Source organism: Lingula anatina, chromosome 3 (genome assembly GCF_051362555.1).
Source record: "Lingula anatina isolate TDL-2025a chromosome 3, LinAna3.0, whole genome shotgun sequence".
In the NCBI taxonomy this organism is placed as follows: Eukaryota; Metazoa; Brachiopoda; class Lingulata; order Lingulida; family Lingulidae; genus Lingula; species Lingula anatina.
Window position 1 is genome coordinate 698,431 of NC_141769.1, and position 16,397 is coordinate 714,827.

The 16,397-nt window shown below is 33.8% G+C and overlaps 1 protein-coding gene across 2 annotated transcripts in view; it reads left to right on the forward strand.

The window, feature by feature from the left end:
• Positions 1–474: 474 nt before the first annotated feature.
• LOC106158133 (uncharacterized) overlaps positions 475–16,397 on the forward strand; it is a 30,282-nt gene continuing 14,359 nt past the window's right edge. The window contains exons 1-5 of one of the 2 annotated variants that reach the window (XM_087008233.1): positions 475–560; positions 8,091–8,209; positions 12,276–12,410; positions 13,070–13,204; positions 15,260–15,394. In XM_087008233.1, coding sequence (XP_086864359.1) covers positions 8,134–8,209; positions 12,276–12,410; positions 13,070–13,204; positions 15,260–15,394 — 481 coding nt within the window. In that variant the 5' untranslated portion in view covers positions 475–560; positions 8,091–8,133. The remainder of the gene's footprint in view (positions 561–8,090; positions 8,210–12,275; positions 12,411–13,069; positions 13,205–15,259; positions 15,395–16,397) is intronic. The other variant, XM_087008234.1, reaches the window with a different exon arrangement.

A 16,397-nucleotide genomic window follows, 5' to 3' on the forward strand; every position in this document is an offset into this window, starting at 1 on the left:
AATTTTTGGTGGCTTTATTTGCAATTGTCATAGTTAAATAATCTGAACACTGCTATATCTACAACCAATGAGGATTACTGAGTGATGGCTGAAAATTATTTTCAGGTATTTCAGTAGGTAAAATGAATTTAATTAATTAGTACATTACCAACCCTGTTTGTAAGTATCATAAATGTGTTGATCAGCACTGTCCCTTTCGATATTCTAAATACAATACATTGATATATAAAGGAGAAAATGAACTAAAGAACTCAAGTAAAGTTACATAATGATATATTTCAGGGTATATAATATTAAACTGCACACCTGCTAAAAGTCACCTCATTTTTCGAAATGGATAAAACATGTTTCATGCTGAACAGAAAAAGCGGGTCTGTACATTACCTGCGAATGGTTTAGGAAAATTGAATGCAAAAACAAACAGGTGTATTCCAATGAAGATGATTGTGATTGGATGGCTTCTTGTGTGCCGCTTCCATTAAGAGGAACACTGCAGCACTGTCCCAGTATTCAGTGAAACCTACTTGACACTTGGATGTCTTACTGCCTGATCTGGTGAGGTAAGCTTTATCACATCACTGGCATAGCCTAAGAGTAAAACTGACTTGCTACTGTGAGGTCTTACTGCCTGATCTATGTGGCAAGTTTTGTCATTAGAAAAAAAGATTTTCGCTTTTAATTTACCATCAAGTTGAGATTACATGACACATCTGGATCAGAAATATATTGTTTCCTTCATATCCAGTTGGGAACCTGTGCCTATAATATTGTGAGCATTTTTAAATATTGGTATTCATATTTCCTTGTAGACACTGGTGCTTGTTGGAAAGATTAAGAGAACTGCCATTAAAATTATACAATTTTGACTGAGAGAGAGAGAGAGAGATTCATGAATTGTAATTTTACTCATTTATTGTAATGACCGATGACAAAGACAGATTGATACATGTACATGGTAAATTGTCTTGTGTTCATCACTTCGTATTCACTTATAATGTAGGCAAGGTAGATAAAAGGTACTACTTCTCAAATGGATTGTCCTTTGTTTTTTTAGTTGTCTTTGTACAGTATCATATATATTGTTTATGTATTTGAAAAATGCGTTATGTAGTGAGCCTGTAAAATATACAGAGTATCTGTTAACATCTTAGTCCTCAATTAAGAAATATGATTACTACTTAAATAAAATACAAGCTAATTAATATGCCTATGTCTATGTGGAACTTTAGGAATTAGGGGTGCACAGGATTTTGTCATGCCATTAAATTTATTACATTGTACTCAGACAAATATTAAAATGAATATTGAATTAAATATCAAAGGCTGTGCACTCGACTCTTGACTCATCTTCAGATAATGCTTTATACTGCTACAGAGATTACCAGTTTCAATGCTTTAAACTTTGCAAACGGAGAAGAATGAAACGACATTTTACTAACTAAAGAGTCAGAGGATAAAATCAATTTTACATTAATTGTGAGCTCCCATCAACACACCTTCCTTTTTATTATATATAAATTGCCGATTTTTAAAGAAATTAAAGAAATTTTGATAATTTGTAATATTTCAATTTTTATTTAATTATTAAGGAATTGGAATATGGAAGATGTTTTAACGTACCAATGTAACATGGAATCTCTACTTTCTGCCTGTAGTGTTTGTTTAAGGTGCAATCTTTTTTATTGAGGTGAAAAATCCTGAAATCTATCATGGCTGCCACAAAACATGTATTTTACATTTTGCTGTCCTGTCTTGAAATCTGGCAGATTTATTATCCCAAATTAAATTCTTCATTTATTTTTGGTGTATTTAATATGAAAACAGAACCCTTTTTAATTACTTGAGTTAATTTGGATTACAATATGGCTTTCAAAATTCAAAATAGCCACCAATAACCATGAATTTACATCTTTTCAACCAGTAGACTAAAATATGACAGCAAAATTGCTTATTTCATCTAAAGTTTGGATGAGTACTTATGTTTTTAATAGTGCTCATCACTATTAGATGTGTGACCATGTAAATTTATTTACAAAAAAAGAAAGATCAAATGGCCAACAATAACTGAAGACTCGGTAAAAGACACATAATGCCCCATAATAAATGCAAGTCACTCACATTTGAGCTAGGACATCACACAAAAGTTTCAAGTACATGCTAATCACTCACATTTGACATGGAAAAGAATACATTTGAGTTTATATACTAAGGCATTATGTCGCATTTGAAAGAAATGGCTGTCAATGAGTATAAGGGACTATATATTTATAGTCAATATGATACACTCTGGCTTAAAAATTGATAGAAAATTACATTAATTTATATTCCACAAGAATGTTACTAAGATTGATTTTACTAAGCTGAAACTAACCCTCCCCTTTAGCGACTTTTATTTACTATTATATATAGCTTACATCCTATGGTCTCATTTTTTGCTTGTTTCTATTTAACTGGTGGTGGGGGTGACTGACCCAGCCATTGCCATACTAACACAGGGATTCGAAATTACTATTTCTGAGACAAGTGTTTCCATGAAAGCAGTGTAGAAAGGGCATTTTATTACATATTATTGCAGTAAAATTTATACCTGCACTGTCATGGCCATTTATGGCCATGTTGAATTTTGGAATGTAAATTTTGGAAGTAAATATAAATTGGGCAAAAAGCTTTTGAAAGCTGGCCTCAATTAAAAACGACGTGATTCTAGTGTTTTGGCTGCAAACTCACGTGGTCTCCAGCCCATTGCAGATGTCGCTGTATATGACCTGCTCTTAACAGTAGTTTTCCTACTGGTCTATGTGCTAATAACCGGCTTGCAGTAATCTCTTCTTCACGATGGACCTTGAAACGGGCGTTTGAATGACATTCTGCCGCTCTTTTTTGAGGACACTGGTTGTATTTATACTACCAGCACGGTGCACTCTAAGGAGAAGGCGATCCTGTCTTCTTGGTGTGATACGCGGACACCCTGGTAGAGGTATTGGAGTAGGTGCCCCTGTTGTAGCATTTATTTGGAGGACTTTACTTACGCTTCCTGATAAATGTTGAATTGCCTGGCGATGGCTGTCCATTTCTGGCCATTTTCTCTGAGAGCAAGATTCCCATAGTAAGCTGCGTTGCTTAGCTGTCGAACCATATCTTCTCTAAGGTACCTGCCAAGTTTCAGGGCGATCCCTTTGTTGCTTCTCTAAATACAGTCCAAAGTTTCACCAAACCTATGCGTTTTTATACAAGGGCAGAAATTGCTGAAAAGACCAGCCCTGACATTTCAGACCACAGAACATGCAACTGCATGCATCAATTGTTTCGCGAATTGTGTGGTAATTAGGTAACACACCTGGCTACACATGAAGTGACACCTCAGCTTTGGATTTAAAATAGTTAGAGAGAAAATAAATATTTTGTAGAAAATTTACTCACCAAAAAATAATATTCCATATTAAGTGGTAACCCTGTATATCATTTCATGTGTAACTAAATTGGCGGCCATTTTGAATTTTAAAAGTCATAATGCAATCTGAATTATCAAATTGTTTTAAAAAATCCTAAGTTCAAGTTCAGTTTATTAAAAATAGTAAAGAAAGTAACTTTGATGATAAATCTGGCATCTTTCAAGTTGGGACAAGACTTGTATTTTCGCCTTCATCTTGGATTTCAGGATTTTACATCAAAATTAAAAGGTTTCATCTAAAACAAACACTGTAGGTAGAAAGTAGTGACTGGTACATCAAAACATATCCCTCATTCTAATTTCTTAATAGTTAAATAAAAGCTCAAAGATTAAAAATATTTAAAATTACTCAAAAATGAGCAAAAAATGGCCACCATCTTGAATTTGCCACCATCTTTGAAAATTTTGAGGATAGTAAAGTATAGTGCAGCTCTTAAACTATAAACCTGAAATGATTTTTGAATTCCATTTACTTAATACATTTGAATTATTTAATTTTTTTTTTGGTCTCAGAAATGTCAATGTTTAATCTCAGGCGTTACCATGGCAACGGCTGTAGCACACACACACCACCACCACCAGTTTAATGGCAAACAAGCAGAAAATAAAAGCCCAGGACCTAAGTTATCAGAAAAACATAGTGAATGAAAATCACTAAGGGGGGGAGGGGGGTCTACATTGGCCCATTGATTAATACTGACAGGCTGCTTGCACTAAGCACAACCAGGCCTGAAGGCAGAAACACAGATCTCCAGTAGATGACATAACATAATTCCTTAGCAAAATGAAAAGTTTGCAGCCATATTGCAGAAAATTTGCAGGACTTTGCAAGAATAATTTGTATTGCTGTAATAAGCAGGAAATTTGTAAGAACATCTTACAGATGCATACAGGTATGAGGTCAATTTTATGTCACAAAAACCAAATACCAGCATATAGTTTCAAATAGTTTAACTAAGAGAATTACCAAAAGACATAAAGGTGATATTTGAACGAATTTTTTTGCTAGCTTTCTATGCTCTATATAAATGGGGCGGAAAATTAGGTCAGATAAGAGGTTTAAATTTCTGACCAAAATTTTAAGCAAAGGAGCCATTTAAACCTATTTCATGGCTGATCGAGTGATTTATTAAGTTTATCTCTTGGCATGTTAAATTTACTTGAGTCGTATAGGAAACGATAGTAGAAGCGGTTTTTATGTGTTATTGGGAATCCATGCTCCACAGATGCTCGGTTCATAATTGTACATTTAAGTTTGCAGCAGGTTTACAAGAAAGTCTTTATGTTCTAGCAAGTTTTCAGTTCGTTTTTTATTCTTTTTCTTTATTTTTTATTTATTTATTTATTTATTTATTTATTTATTTATTTATTGACACTGTATTGAGTATTCTTTGGAGTTGTTTCTCAGCCTGCTCTGAGTACCCTGTCGTCTGCATACCTTAGATTGTTGATGTTTTTGCCATTAGCTTTCACTCCATCATGATCATGATCACAGATGTTGCATATAATAATTTCAACATACCAGTAGATATTAAAGAGAAATATGGTGATGACACACGTCACATATCCAGTGTTTTACTCTTGTACAGATTGGTTTGAATTCACTGCATTCACTGTCTATTTTTAATGTTGCTACTTGTTCCCAGTAAAGGTTTTTTAAAATTCTTAGATCTTTGCAGTACAGGTTCAACTGTACAAAGGTTTTGAAGAGGTCTTCATATTTTATTTTGTCAAATGCCTTTGAATAATCTATGAAACACAGGTATAGATCTTACTGATCTTCTGCTGATCTTTCCATCAGAGTTTGGAAGGAAAAAAATGCATTTTTTTAAGAAAGAAAATATTGTTACAAATTATGTAAATTGTTCTCTCGCTCACTCATTCCCCTTTCTGAAACAAGTGTATTAATAATGCCCATTTTTTGTTAAAGCAATAATAACTCTTCCTTTGAGATTCAAAATTCCGCATGAAATACATTGTAAACAACGCATGGAAATATATTCTCACCTTTACTAATGTGCCTGAATTTTTCTACTTCAAAATACCACCTTATCATTTTTTCCAATTCATTAATATTTAACTTAGCTTCTTCACATCTCTTCCTATATATATATATATATATATATATATATATATATATATATATATATATATATATATATATTACAATAAGTATTATTTGATTTAAAGCCATCTTATTAGTACTCAGTAATATAATGACACAACTACTTAGTTCAATTATTGTTCTTGTAGATTCATTTATCCATCTTATTGATTTATCCCATAGATACTGAACAAGCACACATTCATAAAAAAAGATGTTTAATACTTTCTACTTCTGTTTTACAAAATGTACGTACATTACTATCATTAACCTTATAGTATAATAACTCTTCGTTTTGGCCAAAAATTGGACTTCCCTGGAGTAAACGGCAATTTTCCCATACTTACCAATGGTCAAAGACCCCATTCCTGCATTCAAAGTTAGTCCAGGGTTTTTTCATAAATGTTTGGTTTTTTGTTAAAATCTCTTAAGAGGAGCCCTCTCTGGCATTGCATAGTCACGCGATATCGAGAGATAAAAACACTATATAACACTAATATAAGATTCATAAGATATATTCGTCTTATTGCTCAAATGCATTTATGTCTACAATGTGTGCAATTCTGGGCTTTTTGTTATCCGACGCACTGTACAAAAACTCGCAACTTACGTCTGTGGATTGCATCAGGCGTTTGGCGCCATATGTTATTTTGGTCTCGAATGAACGCAAGAATCCGCCTGACACCCAAACATCATTGGCAACGGATGCCTTGACAACCGGGAAGAAAGGCATCAAAAGCCCTATTGACAAGCACAGATTTTAGTTTTACTACAATAACAGCCGTTTTAGTGGTAAAATGCAGTAGAATATATTTCCATGCATTGTTTACATTGTATTTCTTGCAGAAATTTTGAATCTCAAAGGAAGAGTTATTATTGCTTTAAAGTGTGACTTATGGACCTGAAGACCTTTGCTAGTCACATTCGGGTGGTCAGTCTGTCATTTTTCTTTGGGTAATCAATAGCTAAATTCAGGGCTATTAAGTCACTTGCCTTGAATTAAGATACATGTGGCCATGAAATGAGATTACATAAAACACCACTTGTATTTCCCGGTAAACTCCCATAGGTTAAGTTCTCTGCCAAATAAGTGTTCATAATAAGGAAGCAGTGATAATTATGAAGGTAAATGTTGTTTAATATTGCAAATAAGTTTTCAAAAAATTATTTTGTGTTATGCCAACATTATTGGTATAGATGAATTATTATCCTCAAACTCAGTGGAGTTATTAATTTCATGTTAATACAGTAAGATTAAATGTTTGAATAGCAGCTTTATTGGAATATTTTTGGTATGTTTTCTTTTTAATTTTTTTTTTCAAACACTGGCATTTTCGAGATGTGACTTTTAACTCCCATCCACATAAGCAGTTGTATTGGTATTTATGTCTTTAAACATTATGTAGTATTATTTTATGCACTGTCATCATTTTTCAAATATTGGGATTCTTTATGTGAATTTGAACTCTCATGGTCTTGAAACTGTAATCTTATTCCAGAGGCGGATTGACACCATCTTCTGGGTCTTCTGGAAGACGGTCAGATTTTAAAGTTTACATTGACGGGTATCTATTTTTTTCTGCTTGAAGACCATCAGAAATGGAGGGTGGATCAGCAAAGATAATTTGGAACTCTGTAGGAATATGTATCTGGATCCGCTCCTTGTATTGACCATGCCACCTGTCCATGATTAAAGCAATAATAACTCTTCCTTTGAGATTCAAAATTCCGCAAGAAATACATTGTAAACAACGCCTGGAAATATACTCTATTGCATTTTCCCACTAAAACGACTGTTATTGTAGTAAAACTAAAATCTGTGCTTGTCACTTGGGCTTTCGATCCCTTTTTTCACGGTCGACAAGTGCATCCGTTGCCAATGACGTTTAGGTGTCACGCGGATTCTTGCGTTCATTCGAGACCATAATAACATGGCGGGAAACCCTCAGACGTAAGTTGCGAGTCTTTGTACAGTGCGTCGGATAACGAAAAGCCCAGAATTGCACACATTGTAGATATAAATGCATTTTGAGCAAAAAGACGAACATATCTTATGAATCTTATAATATTGTTATATAGTGTTGTTGTTGTCTGCTTTTCCCGCGGTTTTAAGTAGGTCACCAGAAACTATTGCTCGATACGAGAGGGCTCCGTCAATTAAAATCTCTTAAGAGATTTTAACAAAAAACCGTACGTTTAGGAAAAAAACCCTGGATTAACTTTGAATACAGGAATGGGGTCGCTGACCATTGGTGAGTATGGGAAAATTGCCATTTACTCCAGGAAAATCCAATTTTTGGCCAAAACGAAGAGTTATTATGACTTTAAAATTCAGTGTTGTTTGACTGCATTATTTATTATTGCATCAAAATTGACAAAATGACATATTTTCTGCATCTTTATTTTCTGTTGTTTTTTTTTGTTTGTTTTTTTTTCTGTACATTTGACAGCTGTGCTGCTTTTTCAACCAATTTGAGGATGTAAAATATTGCAGAAGAAAGAGAAGCAAATTGTTCATATTTTCCTTCATTCCAGCATAGAAGTATAAAATACTAAGTGTAAAATCAGCCAATTAGTGATGGAATTGTTGTTCTGGCGGCTTCTTCTTCTGATTTTGATGGAGTGTGTCTTGGTCCGCCACACTGTCTCATCAGGTAAGTAAAGGGGCCAGACTGACAGAATATATATATATATATATATATATATATATATATATATATAGAGAGAGAGAGAGAGAGAGAGAGAGAGAGAGAGACTCACTAATTAAGTAGAGGAGCAAAACTGACAGAGAATATATATATATATATATATATATATAGAGAGAGAGAGAGAGAGAGAGAGAGAGAGAGAGAGACTCACTAATTAAATAGAGGGACAAGACTGACAGAGCATACATATATATATACGTACATTGACGGACTGTTTGCCTCAACATGTAAATAAAGGGGCCGAACTGACGGATAAAAGGTCTATACTGCATTACTCATCAGAAAAACATATTGATAATGTAATTAATTATAATATTTTTTGTTTTGTTTAATTCTATTTTTTGCTCAGGGGAGTTGAAGAGGAAATATTATGAATGATATATCAAATTTAAAAAAGGTTTTACTGTGAAAGTGAAGTAAATTTTAATTAATCTGATGAACTATACGAACGGTGATAGTGTGGACATCACAACACATTTAAGAGGATGTTTTAAATTAATATTAATACTTAAATTCCCTATGTAGCTAAATTGTAAACTGAATGAAATGTTAAGTATGTAATTGGTTAAACAGTAAATTTCTTTTCAGCCAGTTGTGAGCCTAACTCTCACTAGTGCGCTTCAAATTGTCTTTATCTGCAATTTATCTGCAATTCATATCATGAATGATTTTACATGTTCTTAATCAATGAGTAAACCTATTATTGGACTATATATATATATAATTGGATAAATGCCTCCCCGCACACATTCCCCCATAGTGAGGGGAGGTTACAGGGTACTTAACTAGATGTTTGTGGAGGTTGAGGTAATGTTTGATTTTAAAAGCAGAGTCAGTCCACGGTAAGACCATTTCTACAGTGGCGGATTTAGAGAGGGGGGTGTCAAGGGGGGTCCTGCCACCCCCTCCCGATTGGTTTCTGAAAAAAATGACACTAATATTCCCCTCTGTTGGAATTAGATATTTACTAGCTGATTTACAGTACTAAACCTTACTAAATGGCATCATTTACCCTCTAAAATACCAAAAATTCTCGGGATCCTTCAGCAGCCCCTGAACCCCACACCAACTTGAGGGAGGGGGGCTTTGCATCTGCAGACCCCCCTTCAAATTATCCTGGATTCTGCCCCTGGAATAAGATCATGTAAAATCATTTGTGATCTGAAAGTACTGATTAAGACCATTTTAGGCCTACTCATGCCTTGCTATGATATATATATATATATATATATATATATATATATATATATATATATATATATATATATATATATATATATATATATATATATATCAAAATGTCAAGTCTGTAGATATACCACTTAATTATATATATCTGGTATTTCATAATCGTAAGCTAGGTTCAATCTTTTGTTTAATCATTATTCAGACCCATGTGACAGTAACCCTTGCCTTAATGGTGGGACTTGCAATCTCTTTGGAACTGGACCTGGAATAAGCTACGAGTGCAGTTGTCCTTTGTTTTATTTTGGATTTTATTGCCAATTTGGTAAGCTTTGACTGCTTAAGACTGGATATGCCGACCTTTTATTAAACACTGTAGATAACAGCAAATATTTCTAGGTTGTTATGCAAGAAATAAAACTGGGATTTATAATAATTGTAAACAAAAGGCATCTTGAAAGAAATGATTAAAATAAGCAATATGATAAAATCTCAAGAATACACACACACTGGACAAAAGAAGTGTCACCCCCTAACTCAGAGTAATAAAAGTAGGCAGATCTTGGGTAATTATAATGCCTGGTCTACTTATAATGTGATTAATGAGTATAAAACCGCTGTACCATGGGATTGTATTGTTGGTCTTGTAAATGTACAGCAAATGTTATTCCTGTCTTCCTCCAATATGGCAAGATACAGGCAATTATCTAACGGTTATAGGTGCAAGTTATAAACCTGAAGAGGCAGAATATAAGCAATGTCAGAATATCGATACAATTGAATTGTTTAGTCAGAACCGTGCAGAGGGTCTGGTCTCGGTTTAGAAACACTGGATCAAGAGACAAATTGCCTCTGATGGGTCGTCCAAGAAAAACTACTGGCCGTGAAGACTGACGACTGATTTTGATGTCCAGGTTGTCAAAGTTCGACACTGCTTGTCAGTTGACAACACAGTGGGAAAATTTCACACCTAAGAATGTGTCTGTGAACATTGCTAGGCGTCGGTTACATGCTCATAGAGTGTACAGCAGGGTAGCAAGACTGAAACCTCTTATATCGATACAAAACAGGCAACGTAGAGTGAACTAGGGTCAACAGGATCTGGAACTGGACAGCCCATGACAATTGGTCCTATATATTTTTTTTCTGATGAGTGTCGCTTTGGTCTGACCTCTGATGACAGACGAGTACGATGCTGGCGAGCTGCTGGCAAAGCATTTGAACCACATGTACTGAATTTTCGAACCCGGAGCAGCATATTCATCATGGTGTGGGGCTGCATCAGCATCCATGGCGTGGGCGAATTGATTGTGGTTGATGAAAACATGAATCACTAGAAATATATCGATGTTTTGGAGTCAGGCTTGCTACCATCTATTACTAACATAATTGGTGACACGAATTATCCATTTGTTCACCAGGATGACAATGCTCCTTGTCACAGGCCCAGAGCAGCTGATGATTGGTTTGACCAACAGGGCATTCGCAGGGTGATGAGTCCGGAAGCAAACATAATAGAAAATGTGTGGAATGATATGTCAAAACTTTTGACAAATGCCCGTCCAACCAGCAGAGAAACTCTATTATATTCAGTGTTTCATGCTTGGGCCAGCATAAGCCCTGAACGCAACAGACAATTATATGAATCCTTGCCTCGTAGACTGGCACCTATTATTAGGTCACGTGGCTATGCCACTAAGTACTAATTTTGGACTTGAAACTGCATATTTTGGTAGAATGTATATTTTGTTCTCATTTTGTGATTTTTTGTGAAATTTGATGTTAATAAAATGATACCAGGAGCATATCATTCCACAGTCATTTATCTCCCCCATAGTATTGGCTCAGTAGGGGTGACACTTCTTTTGTCCAGTGTGTGTATAAACTTTGCAAACTGAAATAGCATGTGTAACATGTAATTGGTATTACAAAACTCCTTTTCAGACGAATGTGACTGGCACACTTGCAGTAATAATGGCACTTGCATAAAATCATTTGATCGTGTACGTGGTGCCGTATTGGCATGCAACTGTACCACTAATTTTCATGGAGACTATTGTGAGTTAGGTAAGATTATAAGGCCTGTACCAAATAGCAAGACGTTCCAGGTTATAATGCAGAAAATTTAACAATGACAGAAGTTAAATAAATAAATTCAACAGTATTGCATTTGACCCTCCTGATGTGCTTCATTTAGAACATATGTATGTGAGGTACCATTTATTCATTGTTGTTGTACGTGCTTAGTAACGACATGGAAAGGAGTTTAGTGGGGAAATTGTGAATTTGACAGATACTGACTTTTTTACAATGTTGCTATTGAGTTGTAGAATCCGAAATGAAGCAAGTAACTCCTATATAATATTCTTCTATTCTGTACAGTAAAATCACAAAAAATCAGAAAAACTGCTATATTAAAAATATGACAGCTAGCGCTGACAACATATCTTGGCATTGAACATTGTTTGAATCAGGCTCTGATGCCAGGTAGGTAAGCTTTGTCTGCTTGAAGAGTTAACATATCTGCATTGGTTAAGGACTAGATAGCAACAAATCAGTAGCAATGTGAAAATATAATAGAAAAATAAAAATGATAAGATTATTTCATGTGTATAATGGTCGTTGGTCCAATATAAAATTCATTTATTCTAGGCAATGCACCCACCAGAAATAAAACTTTATTACAGACCTCATTTAGATGAAATAACTAACGTATTTCAAGTGACCAAATGATTAAGTGATATTTTATATAATCAAGTCATATAATGATGTTGATGAAAAGTGAACTTTGTCAATTAATATTTTCTTTTTGAAACTTGATTAACAGTGACATGTGGAGCAAATGCCCTGTGTATTCATCCAGACACATCTAACATAGGGCATCATCAGGAATGTCCAGTAGAAACTGGCTACAAATGTGTTTGCAATTATGGTTATGCAGGAGACGGAATAAACTGCACAAGTAAGGTTTATTTTTTTTTTTTATAATTGAAGTGGTTGGAAATATGTGATTTAAAATAATGGAAATAGTGATGGGGTAGGAATAGTAGATAATGTACTGTAAGTGAGCCTCCTTTTCAGTGCAACTGTGTGTTAGAGTTGATGTCACTTCCTGTACTGAGATTCTGTTTCTTTACCTTTTTAATAAAGAAAGACTGTACACTAATAAATGCATGTATTTACCATTAGAGGTATTTAAATTAAAAGTCCTACAGTTCTGAGAACAGACCTTAACATAAGTATAATATGGCATAAATTGTTTTAATCGGGCTCTGATGCCAGGTATGTGAGCTTTGCCTGCTTGAAGACTTAACATATCTGAGAATTGGTTAAGGACTAGATAGCAGTGAATAGCTAGGTAGCAATGTGGAAATATAATAAATAGAACAAAAATAATAAGATCATTTGATATGTATATTATAATGGCCATTGGCCCATTACAGAATTCATCCATTCTCAGTAATGCAACGGCCAGAAATAACACTTTTTACAGACCTCACCCAGACCTATAACTAACATATTTCAAGCGATTAATTGATATTTTATATAATAAACATAATGATGTTGATTAAAAGTAAACTATATCAATTTACATTTTTCTTTTTGGAACTTTATTTACAGTGACATGTGGAGCAAATGCCCTGTGTATTGATCTAGAAACATCTGAAATATCACATACTCGGGAATGTCCAGTAGAAACTGGCAACAAATGTGTTTGCAATCATGGTTATGCCGGAGATGGAGTAACTTGCTTAAGTAAGTTTTATGAAATTATCAGATACTTGAAATGGTTGGAAATATGTGATTTTAAATAACGAAAATGATGGGGGTTGCTTAGTGGACAATGTAAGTGGGGATATATTCCAATTAAATATTTCCCATGAAATGTGATGAAAATATTCCATAAATCATTTCCCCCCAGGTTATTTGCAAGTCATTATAATAATAATTATAATATATTGAGCACAGAAGCACAGAAATGATTTTACATTTAAATGCTCTCTAACTAATATATATATATTTATATAATAAAAAGAAAAAAAGAACAGCAGCTATTTTACCCGACCGGTTTCACTGCAGATGAAGATTCACTGAAACCGGACGAGGCAAAATAGCTCCTGTTCTTTTTTTCTTTTTATTATATATGTATATATACTTGTACAGGAAAAATACTTTTACTTTCAATATATATATATATGGAAAAATAGTAATAATAGTAAATAAATTAGAAAAGAAAATTGTACATAAATGATGTTATACAATATACATTCTAATTAATTGCGTATTTTCATAATTTTACTTATATAACTTTCTACTGCAGTTGCACCCTGTGCAGAGGGTGGATTTAGAATTTAGATTTATAATAATAAATGGTCTGGTTTATTATTGTTAGCTTGGCTGCCTAATTAATAAGCCCCTGAACCACCAGGGTGGTGACCCCTTTACTGGCGTCATGAACAATTATTTCCATATACTAACACGAACCTTAGATTTGAGAACATAAATGCACAAATTTTAAGTAAAACAATACCAGTCACAAATTTACTATCCCAACATAGAATTACAAGCTTTCCATTTCATTACACAAACAACTTGGCCAGCTTCCATCCGGGTCTCTGGCGGTATACAAAGGCAGCTTATGGGTACTTTTTATTCGGGAGTAATTAAAGCACTCTCAACTATCTCCAGCTCACTTGGAACATACCAAAGGGGTAGATGAGCATATATTTAAAGGATTTATGTAATGAAACGCTTTGGCATATAGTACGTATTAAATTATTTAAGAAAGATCAAACTAACACTTCAATATTTACTTATATTGCATGAAACATTACATTGATGTTTTCAATGTTATTTTGTTATCAACATTTTTTTTTTTGAAGGAAAATATTATGCTCTTTATATAAAGCATAAGTAAAGGACAAACATATGTACGTACTCAAAATTTGGCTGGTGACATTGCTTTTACTGAAAGTAACATAAATGGTGTGAATATGACATAACCTTAAATAATGTCAAGTAATAAAAATTATGTAATGTTTTACACCTGGAATATGCAAATATCTAAATTAATAAGGCATAATGTAATGAAAACTTTTATAATTCTACCATATAATGCGCAAAACGCAATCTGCAATTGCATGGTTCATGTCAGATTTACATAAGAAGAAAACCAAAGGACACACAATGACCAGTTTTGCAGATTATATTTGTTGATGCTCGGTAGCAACTTCTGAAATATATCGCACCTTAAAGTAAATGAAAATAAACTACACTATATATAATGGGGATATATATATGGTACTTGAAATATGGCTGGTGACATTGCTTTTACTGAAAGTAAAATAAATGGTGTGAATATGACATAACCTTAAATAATGTCAAGTAATAAAAATTATGTAATGTTTTAGACCTGGAATATGCAAATATCTAAATTAATAAGGCATAATGTAATGAAAACTTTTATAATTCTACCATATAATGCGCAAAACGCAATCTGCAATTCCATGGTTGGTGTCCGATTTACGCTAAAAGAATACCCAAGGACACATAATGACCAGTGTAATGGTTTATTTGTTGATGCTTGGTAACAACCTGATCTACATGAGATAACCATCTTTTGAACCCTACAAGCAATGCATCTGCCATGAAGAAGCAAACTTGTTTCTACATACTGGTATCAGAAGACTTCCTGTTTGATAACATACTTACATAATTCAAGTGATTAAGTGATATTATGTTAAAGCAAGTCATATCATGATTAAAATGAAGCAATATTATCAATTTATATTTTCAAAATCTTATTTACAGAGATGTGTGGGGCAAATGCCACATGTATTAATACAGGCAATTGTGAAAGAGGGCCCAGTGACCACTGCAATGAAGATCTTGGATTCAAATGTGTTTGCAATCATGGATATGAAGGAGACGGAGTTGTTTGTATCAGTAAGTTTTATAAATTCCTCACATTACTGGGAGGATCAGAAATTAGCTACTCAGGCTCTACAGGTTTATATCTGAAATATTACTTGTCAGTGAGGCATGGTTCTCAGACCTTTATTTATTTATCTATCCCCTCTTGTTTGCCCATATAAACCTCTCTTTCTATACAAATATCTTTATCTTCAAATAAACTGTCAACTGATTGCATAAGTGCATGTATGTCTATACACCTGGAAGAGACATTTGACTTACTCAGCTACTAGTATTTTAATGCTTTAAAAAATATTATATATATTGATAAGACACTTCATAACATCCTAATATTGAAAATGTACAGAAAATAAATTAAATAGCAGACTGTAATAAATTGATAAATTTTAAATTTCCTAAGCCCATGAAAGGGTAGGGAAACAGAAAATTTGTTTAAAGCATAAAATTAAAACAACAGCCCCGATATTTGGCACTGTTTAATCCAAACTCTGACGCCAGTTAGGTAAGTTTTAGCTGCTTAAGGATATTGTTACCTTTTGCCAGAAACCTTGCCTTTGTTTAATGAAAATATTTATTTAGGGGCTCATAACTCCCAAATGACACCATTAAACAAAAATGATGGCTACAACCCGGTGACCTTGGCACATTTTACGTGATAAAATCTTCAGGGATGGAGTTACGCCTCACACCGATTCCTATCTCAGCTCAAAATAGAATGGTGTTAAACTGATGATTACATTAGAATTACCTATGCTTATACATAGCAGCAATAAATATTAACACTGATATTTGATATTTCCAAGGGGATTTTTATTGTTTTAAACCAGCACAAAGATAGATGCATTATTGAACAATTAGATGCAAGAAACAACACTTTTTTCGGTATCTGGATGATAATTAAGGGTGACCATACCCTTAAAGGTACACATAAGCAAACTTGTTTTATAACCAGGATCAGATGACTTCCTCTTTAATAAAAATGGTGACATTGTGTTGTGTAAGCAAGATATACGAT